Source organism: Vigna radiata, chromosome 10, assembly GCF_000741045.1.
Source record: "Vigna radiata var. radiata cultivar VC1973A chromosome 10, Vradiata_ver6, whole genome shotgun sequence".
In the NCBI taxonomy this organism is placed as follows: domain Eukaryota; kingdom Viridiplantae; phylum Streptophyta; class Magnoliopsida; order Fabales; family Fabaceae; genus Vigna; species Vigna radiata.
The window spans coordinates 15,055,329-15,077,825 of record NC_028360.1 but is presented as its reverse complement, the minus strand read 5'-3'; the positions used below and the strand labels follow the sequence as shown (position 1 = coordinate 15,077,825).

The 22,497-nt window shown below is 32.1% G+C and overlaps 4 protein-coding genes across 5 annotated transcripts; 3 read left to right on the top strand and 1 right to left on the bottom strand.

Annotated features, from left to right (window-relative positions):
- Positions 1-3,797: 3,797 nt before the first annotated feature.
- Positions 3,798-8,627, bottom strand: LOC106774530 (ubiquinol oxidase 4, chloroplastic/chromoplastic). Of its 2 annotated transcripts, XM_014661554.2 has the most exons (9): positions 8,301-8,623; positions 8,053-8,230; positions 7,560-7,653; positions 7,176-7,291; positions 6,146-6,254; positions 5,372-5,440; positions 4,841-4,912; positions 4,705-4,752; positions 3,798-4,340 (listed from the first exon to the last, which is right to left on the bottom strand). In XM_014661554.2, the coding sequence occupies exons 1-9, from the start codon at positions 8,393-8,395 to the stop codon at positions 4,126-4,128; spliced, it is 996 nt and encodes a 331-aa protein (XP_014517040.1). In that variant the 5' UTR covers positions 8,396-8,623; the 3' UTR covers positions 3,798-4,125. The 2 variants fall into 2 exon arrangements, with proteins under 2 accessions (XP_014517040.1, XP_022642600.1); XM_022786879.1 differs by lacking the exon at positions 4,705-4,752 and having other exon boundaries at positions 8,301-8,627.
- Positions 8,628-9,838: 1,211 nt separating this feature from the next.
- On the top strand, positions 9,839-12,980 carry LOC106774585. Its single transcript, XM_014661622.2, has 4 exons — positions 9,839-10,628; positions 11,238-11,687; positions 12,077-12,386; positions 12,476-12,980. Exons 1-4 carry the CDS (start codon positions 10,230-10,232, stop codon positions 12,607-12,609), a joined length of 1,293 nt encoding a protein of 430 aa, XP_014517108.1. The 5' UTR covers positions 9,839-10,229; the 3' UTR covers positions 12,610-12,980.
- A 724-nt stretch (positions 12,981-13,704) lies between these two features.
- On the top strand, positions 13,705-15,469 carry LOC106774889 (RPM1-interacting protein 4). The gene is made up of 4 exons (XM_022787164.1): positions 13,705-13,869; positions 14,027-14,488; positions 14,599-14,796; positions 15,339-15,469. The coding sequence occupies exons 1-4, from the start codon at positions 13,864-13,866 to the stop codon at positions 15,384-15,386; spliced, it is 714 nt and encodes a 237-aa protein (XP_022642885.1). The 5' UTR covers positions 13,705-13,863; the 3' UTR covers positions 15,387-15,469.
- A 1,714-nt stretch (positions 15,470-17,183) lies between these two features.
- Positions 17,184-21,200, top strand: LOC106774506 (EH domain-containing protein 1-like). The gene is made up of 15 exons (XM_014661524.2): positions 17,184-17,429; positions 17,518-17,666; positions 17,752-17,809; positions 17,927-17,982; positions 18,073-18,112; positions 18,201-18,262; positions 18,851-18,964; positions 19,098-19,200; positions 19,279-19,328; positions 19,507-19,635; positions 19,711-19,962; positions 20,054-20,133; positions 20,342-20,468; positions 20,600-20,743; positions 20,821-21,200. The coding sequence occupies exons 1-15, from the start codon at positions 17,372-17,374 to the stop codon at positions 21,004-21,006; spliced, it is 1,608 nt and encodes a 535-aa protein (XP_014517010.1). The 5' UTR covers positions 17,184-17,371; the 3' UTR covers positions 21,007-21,200.
- The last annotated feature ends 1,297 nt before the right edge of the window (positions 21,201-22,497 follow it).

The window sequence follows — 22,497 nt, the reverse complement described above, 5'->3', positions numbered from 1 at the left end:
TTTTCATAGTTGATGATGTGATGTAAAGGCAAAAGTGCAAAGCATTAATCTATCGTTATTTAGTAACCACTCCCTTGTTAACTTCAATTACTCCAAACATCATATATATGTCAAACATTCAAGTCTCGTCGTACCTTGTTTTTCTTTTAAAAGAGGTTGAATTACATGTTGGACTATTAATTAATGTGATAGGGATTACTTTTTGCAGGGGGGAATACCAATCCTTCTGATTGGTAATTAATTAAGTTTCCATTTGAGGAACCGAAAGGCACAATAATGATAAGTTATAAGTATTGGACAGGACCAAACAAGAATTTTAATCATGTTGCCAATCTAAAGTTGGTAAGAAAGCAGCTTCCTTGGATTTGAAAACCAGCACTGAATGGCTGCCAGTAGCATCTGGAAATTTATTAAACAATTCATAAGAGAACTAGATGATTCTTCTTAATTTTATATTCTTCAACCTCATTTTTAAAACCTCTTATGGGGAATTTCTACTACTCATAATGCTGTATTGGGACCACAACACCGCTCCTCCAAATCTAGTTTAAAAACAATCTTTTTATTTCAATATGTTATTTTTTTCCTTTCTACTAACAACTTACATTCTCCACCGAAAATAACTATATCCAATCACTCAAACTAAAAATTTCTGATTAAATTAGAACCAGACAAATTTATCTAAGTGTGTCAACAGCATAGATTTTCCTTCCTGTTACTTTATTGCTGATAATCTGAAACGAGTTTGTGTTATCACTATAAGATTAATAGTTTAATGTGTTGGCATTACATGCAAAAATTGCGGTTGTGCAGATAATAAGATAATGCACTCCCGTTGAGCGCAGCAACTTTTCCAGTCAAAAAGGACACTCTACCATATAACTGACAGTACACAAATCTTTTATGAAAATGACAAGGCAAGATAAATAAAACATCAGTCATAGATGACTTGTTAAGGTAATTATGCTTCTCAATGTAACATAAGGATAACGAATCTATCCTTAGGTTTTCCACCATGCAAATGTCCAAAGAAGAACCATACCCGTGGCCACTGAAAATTAATTTGAAGCTTTATATAGTTTTTTGGTGTAAGTACGAGAAAAATGACAGTGCATATTTCACAGCTTACCCTTCAGTTTCAACCATCGATAACGATATAGTACACATACACAGGAATGTACAAATACATTTATCTTATTATAAAACGCTTAATTATATGTTTGAAGAGTTAATGGTTCGTTAATTCAACATATTAGTTCAATTTTGTTTTTATGGGTTTTGCTTTTTAGTTTTGAGATTATACGTGTGTATGTCTGTGATGCAGTAATGATGTTGTTTTCTCAGACTTTTATAAAGTCATTTATTGATGATTAAACAAATCTTCTAAAGATTTTACGAAATGAAATTTTCTTCTTAGTTGTAACTATAAAAACACACGTTTTTATTTTAAAAGATGGATATAATTAGACTTTTATAATACTTTTCAAAATAACGAGAAATTTGTTTTATTTTAATGATTCTTATTATCTTAAAAAACAATAACAAACTAAATATCTGGTGAACTATTTAATTTTATCTATTTTTGAAAATTTGAATTTTGATCTTAGTAATACGATCGTACACAAGAAGCAAAAGAAGAAAAAAAAATGAGGGGTGTTTTTTTTTTTTTTCACATGAAAACTACTAGAGATTGATTCAACTATAGTAAAGGGTGACACAAGACAGGAATTTATTTTTTTACATTAAAAAAGTAGTGTTATTCATCTTATATTTAAGCTTTCATTAAACGTATTTGTATTATTTTATACACACGTTTGTTTTTCATTCTTTCGTGAAACAATCTAATCCATAAGAAACTCATGTTTTGTCAAAGAAAACTACATGGGTAAAGATCTTAATTATTTTTCTTTACATGTATGTTTGTTTGATTTGTTAAAGAGATTTAGTTTAATTCAATTATACAAATCGATTTATAAGATTCAGTTTGTATATATTTATCTATTATAAAATCATTCTATATATTTAATTAATGTAAAATCTTCAACACAATCGTCTTATATCAAAATATATTCATTTCAAGTATGAATAGATATTAATAAACGGTCTGATCTAAGATAGTAATTAGCAACGCGGAGGTTTATGTTGGAATGACTGAAAGTAAGTATTAGAAGTAAGAGGGAATTGGAGAGAAGAGATATATATTGAATTATACACGTGCCTAAATCCATTACATAACCCTAAAGACATTGATTGAAGGAATGATAGAACAGTCGATGAGAGAGGATAGGCCTGCAGTGCAGAGGCATTCATGTATTTACTTTTCTACTTTTGCTTTTGCTTTTCGGAGCATCATCTCTTGCTCAGATGCACCAAAGCATTCTTCACATACACTACATTTCCCACACCAAACCAAAATGGTCAACAAATTCACTGTTCTTTCGTCTGCAAAATTTCATTGTTAAAAGCTGATCATCATTCTCAGAAGCTTGTGACGAATAAAAACATGCCACATGGTTTCACTTTTAGATCACTTTTCTTGCTTAGTGACAGTGACAAGGCTGATGAACTCATTCATTCAGATTTTGGTGCAAAATCTTATATTTTTCTTATAATAACTTCATTGATGAGTCTTAGCATCGTCGTTTGTTCCCTTACCATAATCAATCCAAGGAGGTTACAGACCCCAAATCTTAATAAAAACAAACTTCAACAATGCAAATATTTTCTTACTCACCGTCATATGCGCAAGCCTAATTTTCTTTCTTCCACCACATTTTTCTTCTATTTTTAATGTTTATTTATTTTTTCTTCATTTCTCATAATAGGAGTATATTGATAGATACAATTGTAAACTTTATCCAATTCATAAGTCGGTCCTAATCCATCTTTAAAAAAGTCTTGAAGGTTTCTTTCAAATAAGAGTCTTTAAAATTCTCTTTTAAGTAAGTTAGGTTGAAATTAAAGTGAATTTGAGCTTATCGTGAAATTTTAATTAATTCTTAAAACCAATATCATTTATATATTCATAAAAATATATATTTTATTAAATAATTTAATTTAATATGTTATCATTTTATTATATTTAAATCAATGTTTTATGATATATTTGTTAATTTTTATTAAATAAAATATATAATATATAGTTTAATATAGTTATTCACTATATTATATTGTTTCAAAAATAAACTTAATAACATTTAATAAAATCTCAAGTCCAATAAAAGAAACATAAATTCTAACAAACATCTAAAAATATTAAATTATATCTAATAAAATTTATAAAGTTTTTCATAATATATAATATTATTAAAGAGAATAAATAATTAATAGAATTTGAATATAAATTTAAGTTATATATTAAAAAAAACGTATAATAAAAAAATCAATAAATTTATTATTTTAAACTTTTAAATAAAAATGTTTTATTTAATTGTAATTTAAATTTAAATGAGTTTTTGTACAACAAAATTAAATGATTGTCTTATACACTTGTTTCATCAGTTTAAAACCTTATATTATTACATATTCTTGTTATTAAGTAAACAAATTAATTCATTGAAACCTCTTAAAAAAATTTAATCCGAGTAAAATGTTGGTGTATAATTATTTGATAAATGATGAGTTAATTGTATTTTTTTTTCTATTTAAAATAAATATTTCTTTTAAAAAGAAGATTATAAAACTTTTGTGGAAGTTTTGATTTTGTGGTTTTTTCAATAGGAAGCCTTTTGGCAATGTGAATAATTTCTTTAACAACAACCGATGTAGGTGAGAATCAAACCATAGGAGGGACCAAATTTACAAGCCTAGATAGATATGGTTCTGCGAGGCAATGCATGGAACCGTATACCTCTTAATGGCAAATCTCCAAATTCAAAAAATAAGGAAAAGGTAAGTGCAGAACTTTAGACGATCTCCATAATATTATTTTCTCTGATACCTTCAATGAGTGAAGTATGAACATCTAACCTACAGAAGACTGTCAACATAAGATATTTCATTATGTTGATTTATTAATATTGAAGGTTAAATAATTGCACATTTACTTGCTATTAGGCAATTACTTGCCACATCCAAATTTCAACTATTTTCTGCCTCCTATCTTATTATGCATTGCGCCACGTCTTATTTCACCTTGGCTGGATCAGGATTAACTGATTTCTTTAGACAGTCTACTATTCCTTCACAATCTACTTCCAGAGCGCAGGCTGAAACATCATCATCATCCTCTGCATATGAATGAGGTGACCGGAGGTTACCATGGATTTGACAAGCCTTCATTGTCTTACAATGTTCAGCTTCGTCATCTCTGATATTTAAAAATACGTCATACAGATTGTCTGGATGACAAAAAGTAAACTATTAATCATCGATGTGAGAATTTTTTACAGCAAATTCCAAAGTCCACTGCAAAGAAGCATTTTTTTTTTGTTCTCAAGCAAATAATTATACAAGAATAAAGGGATTGCAGAAAACCACAACAATGAAATTTCGGTAGAAATATTTCCACTTCAGAACAGGATCAATTAACAGCACAAATAATATTCAATGTTCAAAACGTGATTAATGATCAGCCCACTTAAAAAAACTTGAGCCATTCATTATTCTAAAGGACCTGTGCTATAAAAATCCCCTCCCTAGACACAACAGTTCAGATTAGAAAATTAGTAAAAAAGTAATGTTGGACCAGGTTCCAAAGCATACCTATCTTAGGTCTTCTAGAATTTGGAACTCTGGAAGTCTGAAATTCATCTGAGGAAAATTATGTGAAGTGAGAATTCCAGGTTTTTCCTCCAGAAGAAACCCTAGTTCATAAAAGAGAAAAATTATAAAAGCTTACCAAATAAATACAAGTCATCTCCTGTATAATATTTCACAGCAATCTCAGGAGGCGGCATTTTTTTCAATTCCTCTGCAAAAAATTTACCAAACCATGTTAGAGTTATTTAAGCACCTGGCACAAATAGACACAATAAAATGGGTATGGGAAGGAAAGGAACAATCTAATACGGAACATTCATCAAATAAAATCACTAATATATTATGCTTGAATAAAAAATTCAGTATCATTTATCTGTTGGCTTATACAACAACTAAGGTGATTTCAAGCCCAAGTTAGTCCAAGGCGGAAAATGAAAAATGTAAGCATTCACATAAAGCTAGAATAACCACAGCCTGTCAATATTAATCTATGCTACGGGCTAACTGCTTTTCTGATCTATAATTAATTATCGTATCAAATAATCATGACCAATGAGCAAGTATGACCCAATGGTTTTCCAGACCTGAATGAGAAAAGCATAAAACCAACTATAAACAAAGAATAAAAACATAAATGAAAAAAAAAAAAGACAAGAAATATCCATAATACCTCCTTGGACCTTGATAAATTTGTCATATGTTTCAAATGCATGACTCTCTACACATTCAGAAAAGTGATCTGCGGCAGAATAAACCATTCACAGAATCAATAATTCAAGAACCAAGCTTCCAAGTAACTAACAGTAGAATATTATTCAATCAAACATGGTGACTATATATTGATAATTTAGAAAAGGCAACCAAGGTCAGTTTCTCCATTCTTGTTGTTTGTGCTGAACTGTTACTTTGGTTGTTTTAAGCTCCTTATTACAGTTTAATATCTTCTGTTTATCTCTTTTTTTTATCAGTTATTAGGGAAAACGAGGCACTCCATGACTCTATATTCTTTAAAAACTAAATAAATAAAAAGTGACAATGAAGGTTAAAGAAAATAATCATTCACAATGATAGTTACAAGAGTAAAATAGGACATACAAAATTTGTACCCTAAAACATCATATCCCTTTTTATATGGGTATAGATGCCTGAGAAAAAAAAAGCCATATGGGAGTCGAGGAAACTTTTTGCAGATACTCTTCCTTTACTACTATTACTGGTACAACCAAGTAAACAACTGGTGACAAGTAGTAAAGGAAGAGTAGGTGCAAAAGTTTCCTCAATGTGCAGGCAACTCCTATATTTTCAATCAAGCAATTGGGAACTTTTCACTTGATGTATTCAAAACTCCTCACATGATCACTTAAAGATAATACAAACAACAAACTAAAAGATGTAACACTAGCAGCAACTGCAATTAAACAAAATCCAAGCATTTAATACTTACATGCCATTCTTGGGCTTATTGCATACATTAAAACTGTCATAATATAGTAAAATATTGCTATATGCTGAGCAAGGAACCGATCAAACCACCAAGCATTCCCTCCTAGTTCCTGAAATCAGACGACCAAGCTTATCATCTCATGCAATAAAGTACATAAAAAATAGAGTCAGAACTAATGCATGTGAAACTACAAAACTTGCAAAGGCCCCTCCCCCAAGAAATATACTTTTACCCTCTATTTTCATTTTAAGGGCCCATTCGTCATACCAAAAATATCTTTCCTGAAAACATTTTTCAATTTTAGTGCAGATAAACATTGTATGTTGGTTGGTGCAGGAAAAACAAAGCTTTTTTCTGAAGACATTACACTTTGTTGATACTGTCATTGCACGACAGTTTAATAAAACAGAAAATTACAACCATTACAGGAGGCAAAATTGACTTCTCCTAAACTTAGCCAACAAAAAATAGTTAGAAATGCAACACTCTATGGATGCACACCAATGTTAAAAATAACTTTCTGATATTCATTTTTAATTTTTGTTTGACTTTCTAGTATTTGTGTGGAAAATTTATGCAGAAAACATGTTCTGTTATTTGGTACCTAAAAACAACTTTCAGAAAGCAGTTACCAATGTTTGCTGTGGTGATAAAAATGAGCATAGCTTCCTGACCAATTGTTACAATCCATTGAAGATGGGCTTGAACAAAGTATAAATAGCTTTTATCTGAACAAAGGATAAATACTGAATTCTTTAACTATCATATTTTATCCCTAAAAACAAAAGGAATAAAACATGCCAGCTGAAAACATTTTCCCCTACCAAGTTATCATTGTCAAAAGTAAGCATGGGTAAGCTGATCTCCTCAATTTTCTCTTACTTTCAATAGGTCTTCTGCTCCAACGGTTAAGTTTATTCATAAATTCATAATACATTCAACTACTGGTCCTCTAAAAACAAAACAACTGTTGGATGGAAAAATAACAAAATTTGCAGGCTGGAATGAAATATTTTGGCAGAGATCGTACTTCCATGATGAGTAAATGATGCATTTCATTCCAGCTCTCAGCAAAATGTACTTTCAGATAATCTGCCCGCCTCCACCATCCAAAACTCTCGTACATATGGAGAACTGACATAAAGGCTGCCATAGATAACAATACACAAAACTTAATACCGAAAAGTCACAATGAAAATGCCCAGGGACTCTATACATTTACAAATAAATTAAGTTCAAAATTGACTGTGATGCTCAAAGAGCTTGGTAATTTTTACTACAGTATAGCTAAAATATTGTAAGTTCCAAACATGGTCGTGAACTTAAGATTAAAATCAAAAACTAACATACAGTTTCAATTTAAAAAAAAAAAAAAGGATATTCAAGTGTAGCAGTAAGGACTCCAAGTACTTACCAAAGTAAGGAACCCTGGCAATAGTCTCCAGCACATAAAACCTGGCGTAGTGTCTATCATGGTACAGAGTATCAAGTATCTTTATCACAGAATCCTGAAATTATCAGCCAAGCTGAAAATAAGTAAATAACAACTAATACTCACACCCTTCTTCGTAACAATAACAATCCCCAAAAGCAGAACTGACGAGTCAAAAAAATTTCGACTGTGTAAGGTTATCTGTTTTCCGCCCAACATCAAAGTTGTCCAATTTTGACCACATCAACTTCATTTGTGTGCGGTTTCCTTCAATACCAAGAAAACCGACAAAACTGCAACCATTTTCTAAAACCTTGCGTAAGACGCTTGCTAAATAGTCTTACTCTTACGAACTCGATTAAAATGTTTTGGTAAGATGTTGAACGATAAATAAGAATACGCAACAATACAACAGTAACTAACTGATTCTGACAGCGAATTTTAGTTGAGAGTTGAAAGAGGATAATGAAATTACCGTGAGAAAGATATTGACCGATTGTTCGACCTTGATAATCCCTTTCTCAAACGCAGAGGTGCCAATTGAGTCCACAGAAGATTTTCCATTAGTGGTGTGAAGTGGAGATGATTTGGAGGGGAAGGAGTCCTGCACGATCACTTTTTCCTCGTTGTCCTGAAGGAGAGAAGCGCGAGCCCTAGAGAATATGGAATCAGAGAATGAAACTGAAAAAGAGGAACGAAAGAAGGAAGGTTAGGGTTACGAACTTGAGAAGTGATGAAGCGGTATGAGTTCGAGAATGAGAAACTGGTTTGGGGAGACAGGAGGAAGCAAAGAGTGAAGAAGAGAGAATCGCAGCCATGGTTGAGAGGGAGAGAGAGAGTGTGTGTGAGAAATTAACGGTGTCGAATAGAAAAAAGGAGAACGACAGGGTGAGAGGTCCACGGAGGCATTAGATTTATCAAATGCCGCATTTACGGCAATTCCGGCGAGTTCCCGTGCCCCTTGTATTGGATATTCTTTCTGCTCAGTTTTCCTTATTTTGTTTTTTTCTTTCAATTACAAAATTCGGTATTTCGTTGTCCTTTCGCGGAAAATTTTAGTTTAATCGACCTTTGGGTTCATAGAATATATGTCAAAAAAAAATTTAAAACTAGTTATATATGAGGTAATAATAATAATTCTTCTAGCCTTTTCTTCTTTTTATATCTGAAGATGTAGAACAGGTTTGGAGAGTAAAGTATATATAATCCAATATTTTAGATACTGCACGGATCATAAAAAGTAATTTTATTGAAGTTTGATAGGTGAATCATCACAAAAATATATGTTCAGTTTTATTATTTTACTGAAAAATTGGCATTGGACACTGAGAAAGGGTTTCGTAAGGAAGTTAAAGTGTTGGCAAAAATTGGAGGCAGGCAATGGTAGGTATAAACAAGTTGTGAAAAGGATTTATTATTTCCAAGTTTGTATACGTGTGTGGTGGTCTATTGCAGGAACGCCCAACAAACATTTGTGAGCTGTTCATTGCTCTCATCAAGATCAAATCCGAACACACCAGTCTTTACGTGCCACTTTTCACGCGGTTGGATCCTGCATGTCTTCTAACTAAGTTCCTTGCACCAAACAACAATTACTCTCTTTCTATTAACCCAATCATTCAGGTTTAAAATAACTATAAACAAACAAGTATGAAGCTTTTTCTAAATTAACATTACCTAAGATTATACGTAATTCATGTCAATTATAATTGGCATTGATTTAGGTTATATAAGTGGTTAGGACTTTTTGTTTGACCTTTTTTATCAATTGGCAAAAAAAAATCATAATTAATGCTATTTTGAAATTTTTTTCCGTTAATCTTAAAAAAAATTAATCAATATAAATATATATTTATTAGATTATTGTTTATGTCCTTATTACCGTATGTCTATCATAAATATTTATTAAATTATGGTTTATGTCCTTATTACAATATGTCTATCATAAATATATATTAAATTATGGTTTATGTCCTTATTACAATATGTCTATCATACATATTTATTAGATTAAGGTTTATGTCCTTATTACAATATGTCTATCATAAATATTTATTTTTAAAATCTCAAATTAATGAAAAAGAAAGTATTTTTTAATTGAAAAGTGCGTTAAAAGAAATAAAAATGTTGCTAATTGATTTTCTGAAGCAAACGCGCGGAAACTGTTTTGACATGTCCCACATTGCTCGCGAGTTGGCAAACCCATAAATGAGTCCATTTGGATTGAATAACAACATTTCTTATTAGAAAGTCAGGAACGAAGCCAATTTGTCAATTTTTTTCTCTGTTGCAGATTTACTAAAATAGGATGACAGCTATGATGGTTAAAGTAATGGGATTGGTAACACTGACATCAAGATCACAGCGATCATTCAGCTATTAAATTCCTCTGAAAGAGTCCATACTAAACCTTAAACTAATATGAAATATTCAAAGGAGGGACACAAGAAATTGCATTATTGTTGCAGTTTAAACTTTAGAAAACAAGTAAAGAGTTCAGAGAAAGCGACGCCATTTACATCCAAATTAAGATCCCTTACAGTACTTCAGATTACAATTGTCAACACAATCACATTCATACCCTTTTGGATCTTCTAGTTCCATGTCCTTTTATCTGATTCTAGTGCATGCCTAGATTTCAATTTCGAGGCCATGGAAGAGGAAATAGGGAGTTTCCTGCCGAACAACAAAGATGAGCTCCTACCACTTGATGGAAAAACAGAATTGAAGAACTTCAGATCATACCTGAGATGGGTTTACGTGGATCATTCCAACGTGTGCAAAGCTGCTTTCTCTTGGTCCGTGTTCTTCACCTTGGCCTTTGTTGTGCCCATACTTTCACACCTTCTACTTGATTGCCCCACCTGCGATCAAGATCATAGTCGACCGTACCACATACCAGTTCAGATTTCTCTCTCCGTCTTTGCAACCCTCTCTTTTATCAGTATTTCTTCCTGGGATCGTAAATATGGCTTCAGCAAGTTTCTCTTCCTTGATAAATTAGGTGATGAAAGCCTCAAGATTCAACGAGGGTACTCGGAACAGATGCAGGTTTCTTTCTCTTTCCTCTTTTTTCCTTTTCCCGTTTTTTTTTGGTATGAGTTCTATAAACAATTCTGAAGTGTCCCTTGTTCAATTTTTTGTTTGACTCACCCAATTACAAACGCTTGTGTCCGAAGTGCAAAAAAAGTAAAGAACACTACTATGAAACATGTTCTTATTAGCACTGACTACAGGATTACGTGATATGAGTTTTTAAGCTTAAGTAACACTATCAAATTTCAACTCAAGTATAAATATACCAATACCACCAAATATATCTATTTCTCTTCCAATTTCTACATATCATTCATTAATACTATACTTTTACTTTTTATACAGTCAAACTCTCTTTTATTTGCAATAATTAATCAGCATATCCTCTGAATTGGCATGCAAAAAACAATTTCAGAATTGGCATGCAAAAGGGAGCACAATCATGTTGTTTTGGCAATTACATTATCAGTCTTATGTGATAAATATTTAGGCAGTGTTGAATAACCTGTTTGTTAAAGAACATTCACTGGTCAACGAACATCAGTTGAGAAGATCACTTGTTAGAGGATAAATATAACTCTCATTATTCAACATTGATCATGCTAACTTGGTCTCATTATGCAGGGAACCATGAAGCTCATCTTGAGGTGGGGGCTTCCCTGTTTTATAGCAGAATTTGCCTACAAGATATGGTGGTACGTCTCAGGAGTATCACAAATACCACATTACGGTAATATATACGTGAGCAGCATCATTCTGTGCACATTTGAGCTATGTTCCTGGCTTTATAGAACCTCCATTTTCTTCCTGGTGTGTGTCCTCTTTCGACTTATCTGCTACTTGCAAATACTCAGACTAGATGATTTTGCTCGAGTTTTTCATCGAGAAACTGAGGTGGGGTCAATCTTGCTGGAGCACCTTAGATTGAGAAGGAATCTTCGGATCATAAGCCATCGTTTCCGAGTTTTCATTCTATCTTCTCTGCTTTTGGTGACAGCAAGCCAACTCATTTTTCTGCTTATGGTTACAAGAGCCCATGCAGATGTTGATATCATGAAGTCTGGAGAACTTGCGGTAAACCCTCTTAACTCCATTTATGACTCCCATGGTAAACAGATCAATCATGTTCATATTCAAACAACAATATGTCATAACAAGCTTCCTTGCAAAGCTAATTAAAATAAGTAAAAATCGTGGGTTTATAAATTTAGATTTTACTACTGATAATGTAAAGGTCTTTTATATTATTGTCCAACCACATATTAAGGATCATTTCTGCTTAGTTAACTGTAGAACAAATTGTACTTATATAAAAATTATACTGAAACTTTAAAAATGTTTTTAATTTTCTTCGTAAGGGTCATTAATTGAGAATTCTACTATGCTTTTGTGCAAAATGTTTGGCATGGTTCAAGCACTAAATAGTGCAAATAGAATGTAATAGGTTGTGTTTAATGTTGCAGTTAGTGTCGATCACCCTGGTGAGTGGACTTTTCTTACTCTTGCGAGGTGCAACCAAGATCACACATAAAGCACACTCCGTTACAGGCCTTGCAGCTAAGTGGCATATATGTGCTACCATAAATTCATTTGACAACATTGAGGGAGAGACACCAACAACTGCGCAAGCAATTTCAGCCCAAGCTACTGCTGCCAATATTAGTTGGGGATCATCGGATGATGAGGTGGGAGATGAGGAGGACGAGTTGGATAACACAAAATTGCTGCCAATTTACACCCAAACAATCTCATTCCACAAGAGGCAGGCTCTAGGTAAGTGGGGAATTTCTTTGTGGTAATTTTCTTGTCCAAAGTATTAGCCCAACTGTGTTTTGTCCTGAGTTATCTAGCTTTTGATGCAGTGACATATTTGGAGAACAATAGAGCAGGAATCACGGTGTTTGGGTTCATGCTTGACAGATCCTGGCTCCACTCCATTTTTGGCATTCAATTGGCTCTTTGCCTTTGGCTACTTAACAAGACAATTGGTGTTTAGGGACAGACTGTAACTGTTGTGATGTGATTCCTCTTATCCTGTTTGTTGTATATTTTTTTATTTTCAACTGTTCATTTCGATCTATCTGGTTATGATCTGTGAAATGTGAACGATACACGTTTGCACCACAAATTGCTGAGACTATTGTCAATGTGTCTGCATGTTCTACAGCAGAACAAGGGAGCGAGTTCTAGTACAGCACATCGAATTGCAGAGGCAGAAACAAGTTTTTGATTGTAATACATGCCTGAAACATATATGCAAGTGTTCATTCGGCTTATAGATCAAAGCAAAATAGTTATTAATAGTGTGATAAAACATATTCACGTATAAATTTATTTTTATTCATTAATAACTAAAATTATTTGATATTTCTAGAATTAGAAAAGTGAAAATGTATTAGCTCCTTTCTACTTCTGAGAAAAAGCCTATATTCAATCGCAACGAGTGTACTGTGATACTACGTGTGTCAATCTGGATCCTTACCCTTTTAAGCTAATTTTATTAGCGTTTTTATTATTATTTATTTAGCTCGCCGTCTCATATGAGACAAAGACCTATTTGATACAACTCATGTGGAGCTGGATCCTTATAAATTTTAATCTGTTATTTTCACATTAAACTCAATAACCAATTATTCTTTACGACATAAACAAAATATACATTTGTTATAGCTCACAACCATAGCCACTAATGGTTCTAAAATTATTGTTCTCTCACATTATTGCTTCAATTTATGCTATATGATAACTTGTACACTTCATTTTCATTTCATTGTCCAATTGCTTTATCTTTTATCATTTTCATCATTAATACAGTTAAAAAAATACGTCAGACTTGAGAGCAACTACCATGACAAAAAAAATAATTAGAAGTTTTATTTGTACATGCCACTAGAAAGAAATTCTAATACGCGTAAATGAGATTGTGACAAGGTGAACAATGCTACCGAGAGCAGAACAAAACTTAACCAAGCCAACTACTAAGTCATTTCCTGTCTTTTAAAATGCTAGGCCAGAAGAAAGCGACTCCTATATATATACACAAACATATTCAAAGAAGCTTTGTAACTACCGAATTATTTTCAATCTGCATGTTGTTAACTTCTTGATTTTAATAATCATTCCTCGGTGACTATAAAGGGTTTTAGTCCTTCCAGAAACTCTCAAAACACCCTATCTCAGCCACACACACAGAGGTCAAAGATCTTTGGCCCCGGATTCTATACCATAACATCACTCTTCTTAATAGATAATGCCTGTAAGTTTTCTCTTCTCTTACTATACATTTTACGTTCATGCTTTCTTGACAAATCGAGCATGGTAGAAACTTTGAACCCGAGGCTTGTACGTATGTTTGGATATCAAATTATATATTCGTGATTTACAAATCTTTTGCCTATGGCTAATGATGGCAGCAACATTCTCATCACGTTCCCAAGTTTGGCAACTGGGACAGTGACAACGTTCCGTATACTGCATACTTCGAGCATGCACGCAGAGAAAAGAGTAGGATGGTGATGATGAATCCTAATGACCCAATGGAAAACCCTGAGGCCTTGAACAACAAGTGCATGAGAGTTGGTGAAAATATGGATGATGGGTATTCCCACAACGGAAATTCTTTGGAAAATGGAAGGTTTGGGGCGTTGGGGAACGACGCTCAACGGCATATGCGTGGCAGGGGCAGGGGAAGTAATGGTGGCTCGACAACAGATTTTGTGAGTGAACAAAGCCAATTTGATGACTCTGTGAACCAGAGAAGCCCCCGATCAAATCACAGGCGGAACATATCCAAAGGAGGAAGCAGCACTAAGAGCTTCTCTTCGTCAAGTCATACTACAAACAAGAGTAGAAACACTTCCTTTAATGACCAACCGGTAACTTTTCTATGGTGGACAATTCCATCAACATTATATATTATTACATCTTGTTTTCTTCGTCTTGATCTTTTCTATGGTGGTGATGGAATTTGGGTTGCATGGAGCAGAACAATAGAGCACCTGCAATACCCAAATTTGGTACTTGGGATGTCACAGATCCCAATTCAGGAGAGGGTTATACTGCTATATTCAACAAAATAAAAGAAGAGAGGCAAATCAAGTCCGCCAACATCACCAATACTCCAACACTTAACAAATCAAATATTCAGAATCAATATGCAGGATCTTTTTCCTGGTTTTCTAAGGTTATCACTTCATATATGTTAATATGTTATCTTCTCTTAACTTTTTTTCCTCATCATTTCTCTTCTACTTTTAACCTATACTGACTTTAAGAAATAAGAGGTGGAAGCCGAGAACAGAATAAAGGAAATGAAAATCACTTGAATACCTAGGTTTATACAACAATACATATACTATTCCCAGTCAAATTCTGAAAAAGTAACAGTTCATGAAAAATTTTAGTATAATTGGCAAATGAGTAATACCTTCTTAACTTTAACTTAATTTTACAATTGTCTCTTACCATTATATTGTATTTTGTACTGTTTTTACCTTACGTGGACTTAAGATTTTTAATACCATTGAAACAAATGTCATTTCTTTCAATAATTTACTTTTTCAACCGTGCTATATTTAATATATTTTTGACACACTATTTAATTATTTAAAACTTATCATAAAGGACGAGAAATTTATAAATTATATGTAACATGTAATTGGTAAAATCAAGTTCATTTAATGTACTTTATCAGCAGTGCTAATGTCATTTGATAATTTGGTGCAGTACTGTTGCTGTGGTTTCCAAGCCAAAACAAATGAAGGCAGAATCTAATGTAATGTAGGTTATTTGCCTCATTGACTTTGTTTGCCTCCATTATTTGATTCCATTTATTTGGGATGTTCATCGAATATTCTTCGAATTGTTTCAGTTTCGTTTGTTCGAGCTTTCTGTCATTCTAATATAATGTATTAATGTGCACATATTAATTAAGTGAAGGAAAAGTAATTTGTGGGTGTGACATTTTAAGACAAATGGGGAATCTTTCATGAAATACTAATTATAATAAATATAAACTTCTAACTTTTTACATAATTTTTATTAAAATAATTTAATTGGCTTTTTATTCTAAAAACGTATATAATACAAGGACAAGGTAATTAATAAAGTTCATATGTTTAATCATCAAGGTATGACTTTTTCACATCTAAAATAATTTAAAATATGTTTGACGAATTTTTCATGAAGAGGACAAAACATTTTTAACGGATATTATGTTTTTTTGTTAGAATTTGGGATATCGATGGATCATGATATTTTAATAATTTTTTTAACAATTTTTTAATAATAAATTATGTGTCACTATTTTATTGGTTTGTATATTTGAAACGGACTAATCAATTTTGATTAATTAATTCTCGTGTATTTATCTTTTTTTATAAATTATAAAGTTCATTTGAGATTTAAAATATGGTTTCATAGATCAATGTAATAAAGTTAATGTACACATTCTTAATTTGTTCCTTTGTCAAGTAAAAATATCCTAAATCAAAATCTTAATTAGCAATCAATAATCATTTATCTTCATTTATACAAAATATAATACCTTTACACAACAAGCTCAAATAAACCATTTAGACATAGTCTTACACTCTTACTCAGGAAGAGATTATTTTAAACCCTTTTGAACCATATCCAACCACATAAGAAAAAGTATATCATGTCTTAAATGGTCTCCAACACATGAACTCCTTATATATTAATTGTCTTTACTTACAAAAAATGTAATACATTTTCACAATAAGCCCAAATCAACCATCCATACTTTAACACTCGTATTGAGGAAGTTATTCACCTTAAATCCTTTTAAATCATATGCAACCATACAAGAAAAGGTACATACAATATTTTTAATTACTTAAAATGATAATAAATAAGTTCACTCTAATAAAAACATTGATTAAACAAAATTAATGTACTATCTATATTTTAACTTCCATAACACTTTTTTATCTTCAAATTGAAGAGTAAGATTATTAGAAATAAAAAGAATGTAGAGAAAAAAAACATAATAAATTTTTGAGATGATAATTTTTATAAAATAAAAATTCAATTAATTGATTTTTCTATTTATAAATTTAGCATTCTAATAATAAAATATTCAAATTCATTTATAAAATATTACTTCTTCTTCTAACTAATTTTTATAAGTTACACAAATTTTGATTAGAATAAAATTAATAATAAATTATATATATCAAAAGCATCTTTATTAATAATTATATATTGTAAAAAAAATGTGTCTACCTACCTATATCTTCACTTTTGTCTTGCCATAATAAAAATAAAAATTGATTATTATTATAAAATCAATATTTTTTATAATTTTGAAAATAATTATTTATAATTTTGAAGTAATAAAAATTAGTGAGAATGAATACGTTAATTCATGATACAGTATGGTGACAAGAAACAAATCTGAGCGTTACAAGTGGACGGAAACTGTCAGGTCACAATGGCGCCCAAATTCAAAAGTTTGAAACAGCAAACACTGACAAAGGGTATCCAATGAAGACCTGTCCACCCAAGCATCCTGTAGATAAGCAATCGAACAGTCTCACATTAAACTATATCCATCTCATGGGTCCCGCTCCTAATCAAAATTAAATCACACCGAAAGTGATCACAGGCATCAAAATCCATGATAAATTCAAAATCAGGCTCCCCAGGGGATATTTGAAACTGATAAGAGCCCTTTCTGGCTTTTGAATTCCAAGGCTGAATTGAATTGAGAGGATTTTGTCCATCGATTTCCAAAGATGAAGACCGGGTCGAGTCCCAAAGAGTATCAGGAATGGTTCCATTTGGCTGATTCAGGTTAGTTCAACACTCTTCCTCACTCCACAGTTTCAGATTGAGACGATTCATTTTGATTGATTTGGTTTTCGGCATTGGTATGTGGCAGACGGAGATGGAAGAATATCTGGAAACGAGGCCACTAAGTTTTTCGCTCTCTCCAACTTGTCACGTTCGCAACTCAAACAGCTTTGGGCTCTCGCCGATGTCAAACGACAGGGGTTTTTGGGTTTTCCGGAGTTCGTTACTGCAATGCAGGTAATATATTTTAACTGTAGTTTCATTTCATTTGTTGTGGTTCTGGTTTCTGACCCTTGGATTCAAAATTCTTGTAATAAAACAGTTGGTTTCGCTGGCGCAAGCAGGGCAAGAACTTAACTCGGATATTCTCAAAACTCAAGGTGAGTGCGTATTTTCATAATCATCAGAAATTAAGATGGACTTAGAATATTGATTATACACACACGAGCAGATACATGATACATGTAAGTTCACCCCTCTGCTTTTATTGATTACAGTCGATAAGGAAAATATTAAACCTCCTAGATTGGAAGGACTCGATGCTTTAGTAGCAGTAAGTTTCGTTTTTTCGTATCATCTTTATTTATCTGCAGATCGTGTTAATTAACTCTATTGATTCCTTTTCTTATTGATTTGTTCCCAGCAAAAGAGTTTAATAATTACTACCCCGCCCGAAGTAAATGGTTAGATATGTAACTCTTTTTAGCTAGTTATATGGTTTTATTCTTTGATTTATATTTGATTGTATTGTTTTACCTGTATTATGTGTAGGGATTGCTCAGCCACAAGGGTTTCCAACTAATAGGTGGTTTGGTTCAAAATCTTCAAAGAAAGTGAGTTCTGTTATTTATTTTCAGATCTTGAGGTTTGTCCAGGGTTTCATGACATTTGATTTCTATTTTACATGCCTCTTTGCAATGAATTCCATTTTCTTCAATTAGTCGTTGGCGCTGGGTATTCATTATTTTGAAGATGAAATAACCATTTCCTTTTATCTGATTCTTCTGTGATTGAGAGTCAATACTTGAGAGATATTTCTAAAACTTATCCGCCAAAAGTGCTTACTCGAATGGGTTTTTAATAGATCCATTCACGTATGGACCCGGGAGTTACACTATAATCTAAGTTCAGTCTTATGGTGCAAATGTTCCGCGTTCTTTATTTCAGGGAATCAGCAGTTTTCCTCACATTTATAGATTGTTAGGAGAGAAGATGCATCATTTATTTAATATTTGTATAGTTCATGTTCTACGCCATTTCCATTCAGCATTCTGATGAGTCAATATGTTCAAGCATGGAGTGATTAAATGATAACTTAGAATGTGTCTTTGTGACCATTTCTTCTCAAGTTACTGCATGTACTCTTTCTCTATGTTATTTGCTGCTAAATATTTTCTAATTATAATAGTTTGTTTTGTTAGTTACCTCTCAATTCAGTTACATCAATCATTGATGGCTTGAAGAGATTATATATCGAGAGGTTAAAGCCGTTGGAAGTTACCTACCGATATAATGATTTTGTGTCTCCATTGTTGGTAAGGACGAACTATTCAGTAGTATTTGTCAACTGGATTTTAGGGCACATTGTACTTTCTCCACTTAGGATGTCTTATACCACATAAATATGGCTATATTAACTTAAGGAATATCTTGATTTTTCCCTCTCAGACCAACACTGATTTTGATGCTAAACCCATGGTCATGCTTCTGGGTCAATATTCAACAGGAAAAACTACGTTTATAAAACATTTGTTAAGATGTGATTATCCAGGTAGGTTAAGTTCCGGTCAATGTAGGGGCTGGTTTATAAAATTAATGACTCATTGATTCTTGATCCTAACTCTTACAGGAGCACATGTTGGACCAGAGCCTACCACTGATAGATTTGTTGTTGTCATGGTATGAGAAGTTTCCTTTATGTTCTTCTATTTTATTGCCTCTGGAAGTCAATAAAGTCCAAATAGAAAAATACGTGAAAAGAAATAGAAAACACGATGTTACTGTTGCCAAATTTTGTTTCCATAAATTCTGTCGTGTTCTTATTGTGGTGCCTGCTTCGAAACTTTATTATTTTTAGTCTGGACCTGATGAGAGGAGTATTCCTGGAAATACCATCGCTGTTGATGCTGACATGCCTTTCAGCGGCTTGACAACATTTGGAGGTTCTTTTTTATCAAAGTTCCAATGTTCTCAAATGCCACATCCTGTGAGTCTTATTTATATTTCAAAGTCCAATGACTTTGTCATTTCTTGTGCTTACATAAGCAATTTTTTCTTTCAGCTGTTAGATGAAATAACACTTGTGGACACTCCTGGAGTCTTGTCTGGAGAGAAACAGAGGACTCAACGAAGCTATGATTTCACTGGTGTCGTGTCTTGGTTTGCAGCAAAATGTGATCTCATTCTTCTCCTGTTTGATCCTCATAAACTAGACATCAGTGATGAGTTCAAACGCGTAATCACATCTTTACGTGGAAATGATGACAAGATACGAGTGGTTTTGAATAAGGCAGATCAAGTTGATACTCAACAAGTAAGACAATAATATCAACAATGTTACCTGGTTTATTATATCTTATTATGTAACTTTTTGTCTACTTACGTGCCTAATCGCAATATTGTAGCTTATGAGAGTGTATGGAGCATTGATGTGGTCATTGGGGAAAGTTCTAAATACTCCCGAAGTTTCACGTGTATACATTGGGTAGGTTTGTTATCTTTCAAAAATGTTGCACGTTCCACCGTTTTTCGTGTGAAAGTATTTAACAGTTTTTTCAAATTTACAGTCTTGCAGTGGTTTTTAGAATTCAAAAAGCAATGATGGCATTGTGAACATTACTATTTTTTTTTTTGTCGAAATAAGAATTGTAATGCGTGTTGGTAAATGTGTACTCCCTTGCTTGACTTCACAGCTCATTTAACGATAAGCCTATAGATGAAGACTTCGTGAGTCCATTAGTGCAGGATCTGTTTGAGAAAGAACAAAATGATCTGCTTGCAGATTTGATAGATATTCCAAAGAAGGCATGCGATCGCCGGGTATGTTCCTTACTTTCATATTATTTGTCTAAGTTGAAGATTGAGTTTCATTGTGCGTATGCCTCTACCTCATGTCAACTCTAATATATTTATTTATTGTTTAAAAACTTGTTCTGTTTAAAATGGTGCAGATCAACGAATTTGTGAAACGTGCTAGATCTGCTAAAATTCATGCGCATATAATTAGCCACCTTAAGAAGGAGATGCCTGCAATAATGGGCAAAGCCAAGGCTCAACAGAGACTTATTGACAATCTTGAGGAAGAATTTGCAAAGGTCCTTCATCCATCACTTCCTCGTACTTTGGGTGCTTAATTTTCAGGTACTTACAGTTCAATGTTTTTGAAAAACAGGTCCAAAGAGAGTTTCATCTACCTCCTGGTGATTTCCCCAGTGTTGAACACTTCAGAGAAGTTTTGAGTGGTTATAGCATCGACAAATTTGAGAAACTAAAGCCCAAAATGATTCAAGCCGTGGATGACATGCTTGGATATGAGATACCAGAGCTTTTAAAGAAATTCAGAAATCCTTATGATTAAAATAGAAAATGTTATGCTGTCATGTAAGTTTGCAAATGTGCAAGATTTTTAATGGTCAGTACTAGTGGATAGTGTTTGCAATTGGATGCATTTCTCCTAAATGTTTTGTTGACTTACAATGAGGGGTACAGCAAATGAAGCATTTTTTTCTAATGCTCTTGTGGGTTAGTGGCAATTGTGGGACAAATTGTGAATGTGTTTGTCCTCCTCTGGTTCGAAATATGTTGAATTTTATTTTCTCGTAGTATTTTGGATGAAAAAAAAAGATAAAGTAAAATATATGAAAATGCAGTACTTTCAACCTACTGAGTCACGGCGGTTGTTCGCCCAATAACATTTTACAGAATCGAATATAAGTTTCTTATAATCTTCATAATAGCAATAATATGATATTAAAGAATATATTATAAAAATGTTCAGTTTTTTATTAAAATAACTTTTAATTAGACAAGTTATTAAAATATTTCATGAATCAAATTATATTATCATAAGTATGGATATTCTCATTATGCTAATTTTAATTATATAAACATTTGAGGATTAAATGTATTTTTATCTCTAAAATAAAGCATACAAGTTTAATGTCCGTGATATTTATATAATCCATTAAATATAGTATATTTAAAATATAAAGAAGGTTTTGTGTGTAGTAAAAAATAAGTTAATTGAAATTAATTAATGTATAAAATAATTAATTATTTCAAACAATTTAATTAGAAATATTCATCTACTAACAACTTAGATAACATAATTGCAACTAAAAATCTTCATGTGATACAGCATTTTATCTATGTAATAAGGACTATTAGTGGGGTTTGAAATCTCATTATACTTAAAAGTGACTCAATGTTTACACTGTATATTAAGAAACAAAGTTTTTACCTCATTGTTAATAGTCAATTCACATAAATAATTCACATATGATCTTAACATTCAATTATATACATATGATTATTAACAAATCACTATGATAAGTAAAACTTCTTTTTCAAATTCCATAAACACCTCAAATATCATATCAAATATAACTAACATTCTTGTTTATATTAATATATACTCAATCCTCATAATTTATGATATTTCTCATATACTATTTTATTTTTATTTTTCATAAATTATCACTACTTATGTTTCACCAAACACTACATATAATTATTTAAAATAATTATATAACTCTTTTATTTTCAATAAACTAAGAAAAAAAAATCTTTCGCAAATAGATATAACTATGATAATTCACATGAATGACCGAAACTGTAGAGGAAAAATAGTACTTAGACAACATTTTTCTGGTACAAACTACCATTAATAGTATAAGCAACATATTATTCTCATACAAGTTATCAGCTTAAGTAACATATGGTTGTCTATTTAAATCAAAACAATGTTTTTCAATCCAATGTAAGTTTTCCTAACATAAGGTCCAAAATCAACTTCAAATATCTCTAAAAAGAATACAACATCAATAACTTAATTCAAATTAACACATAT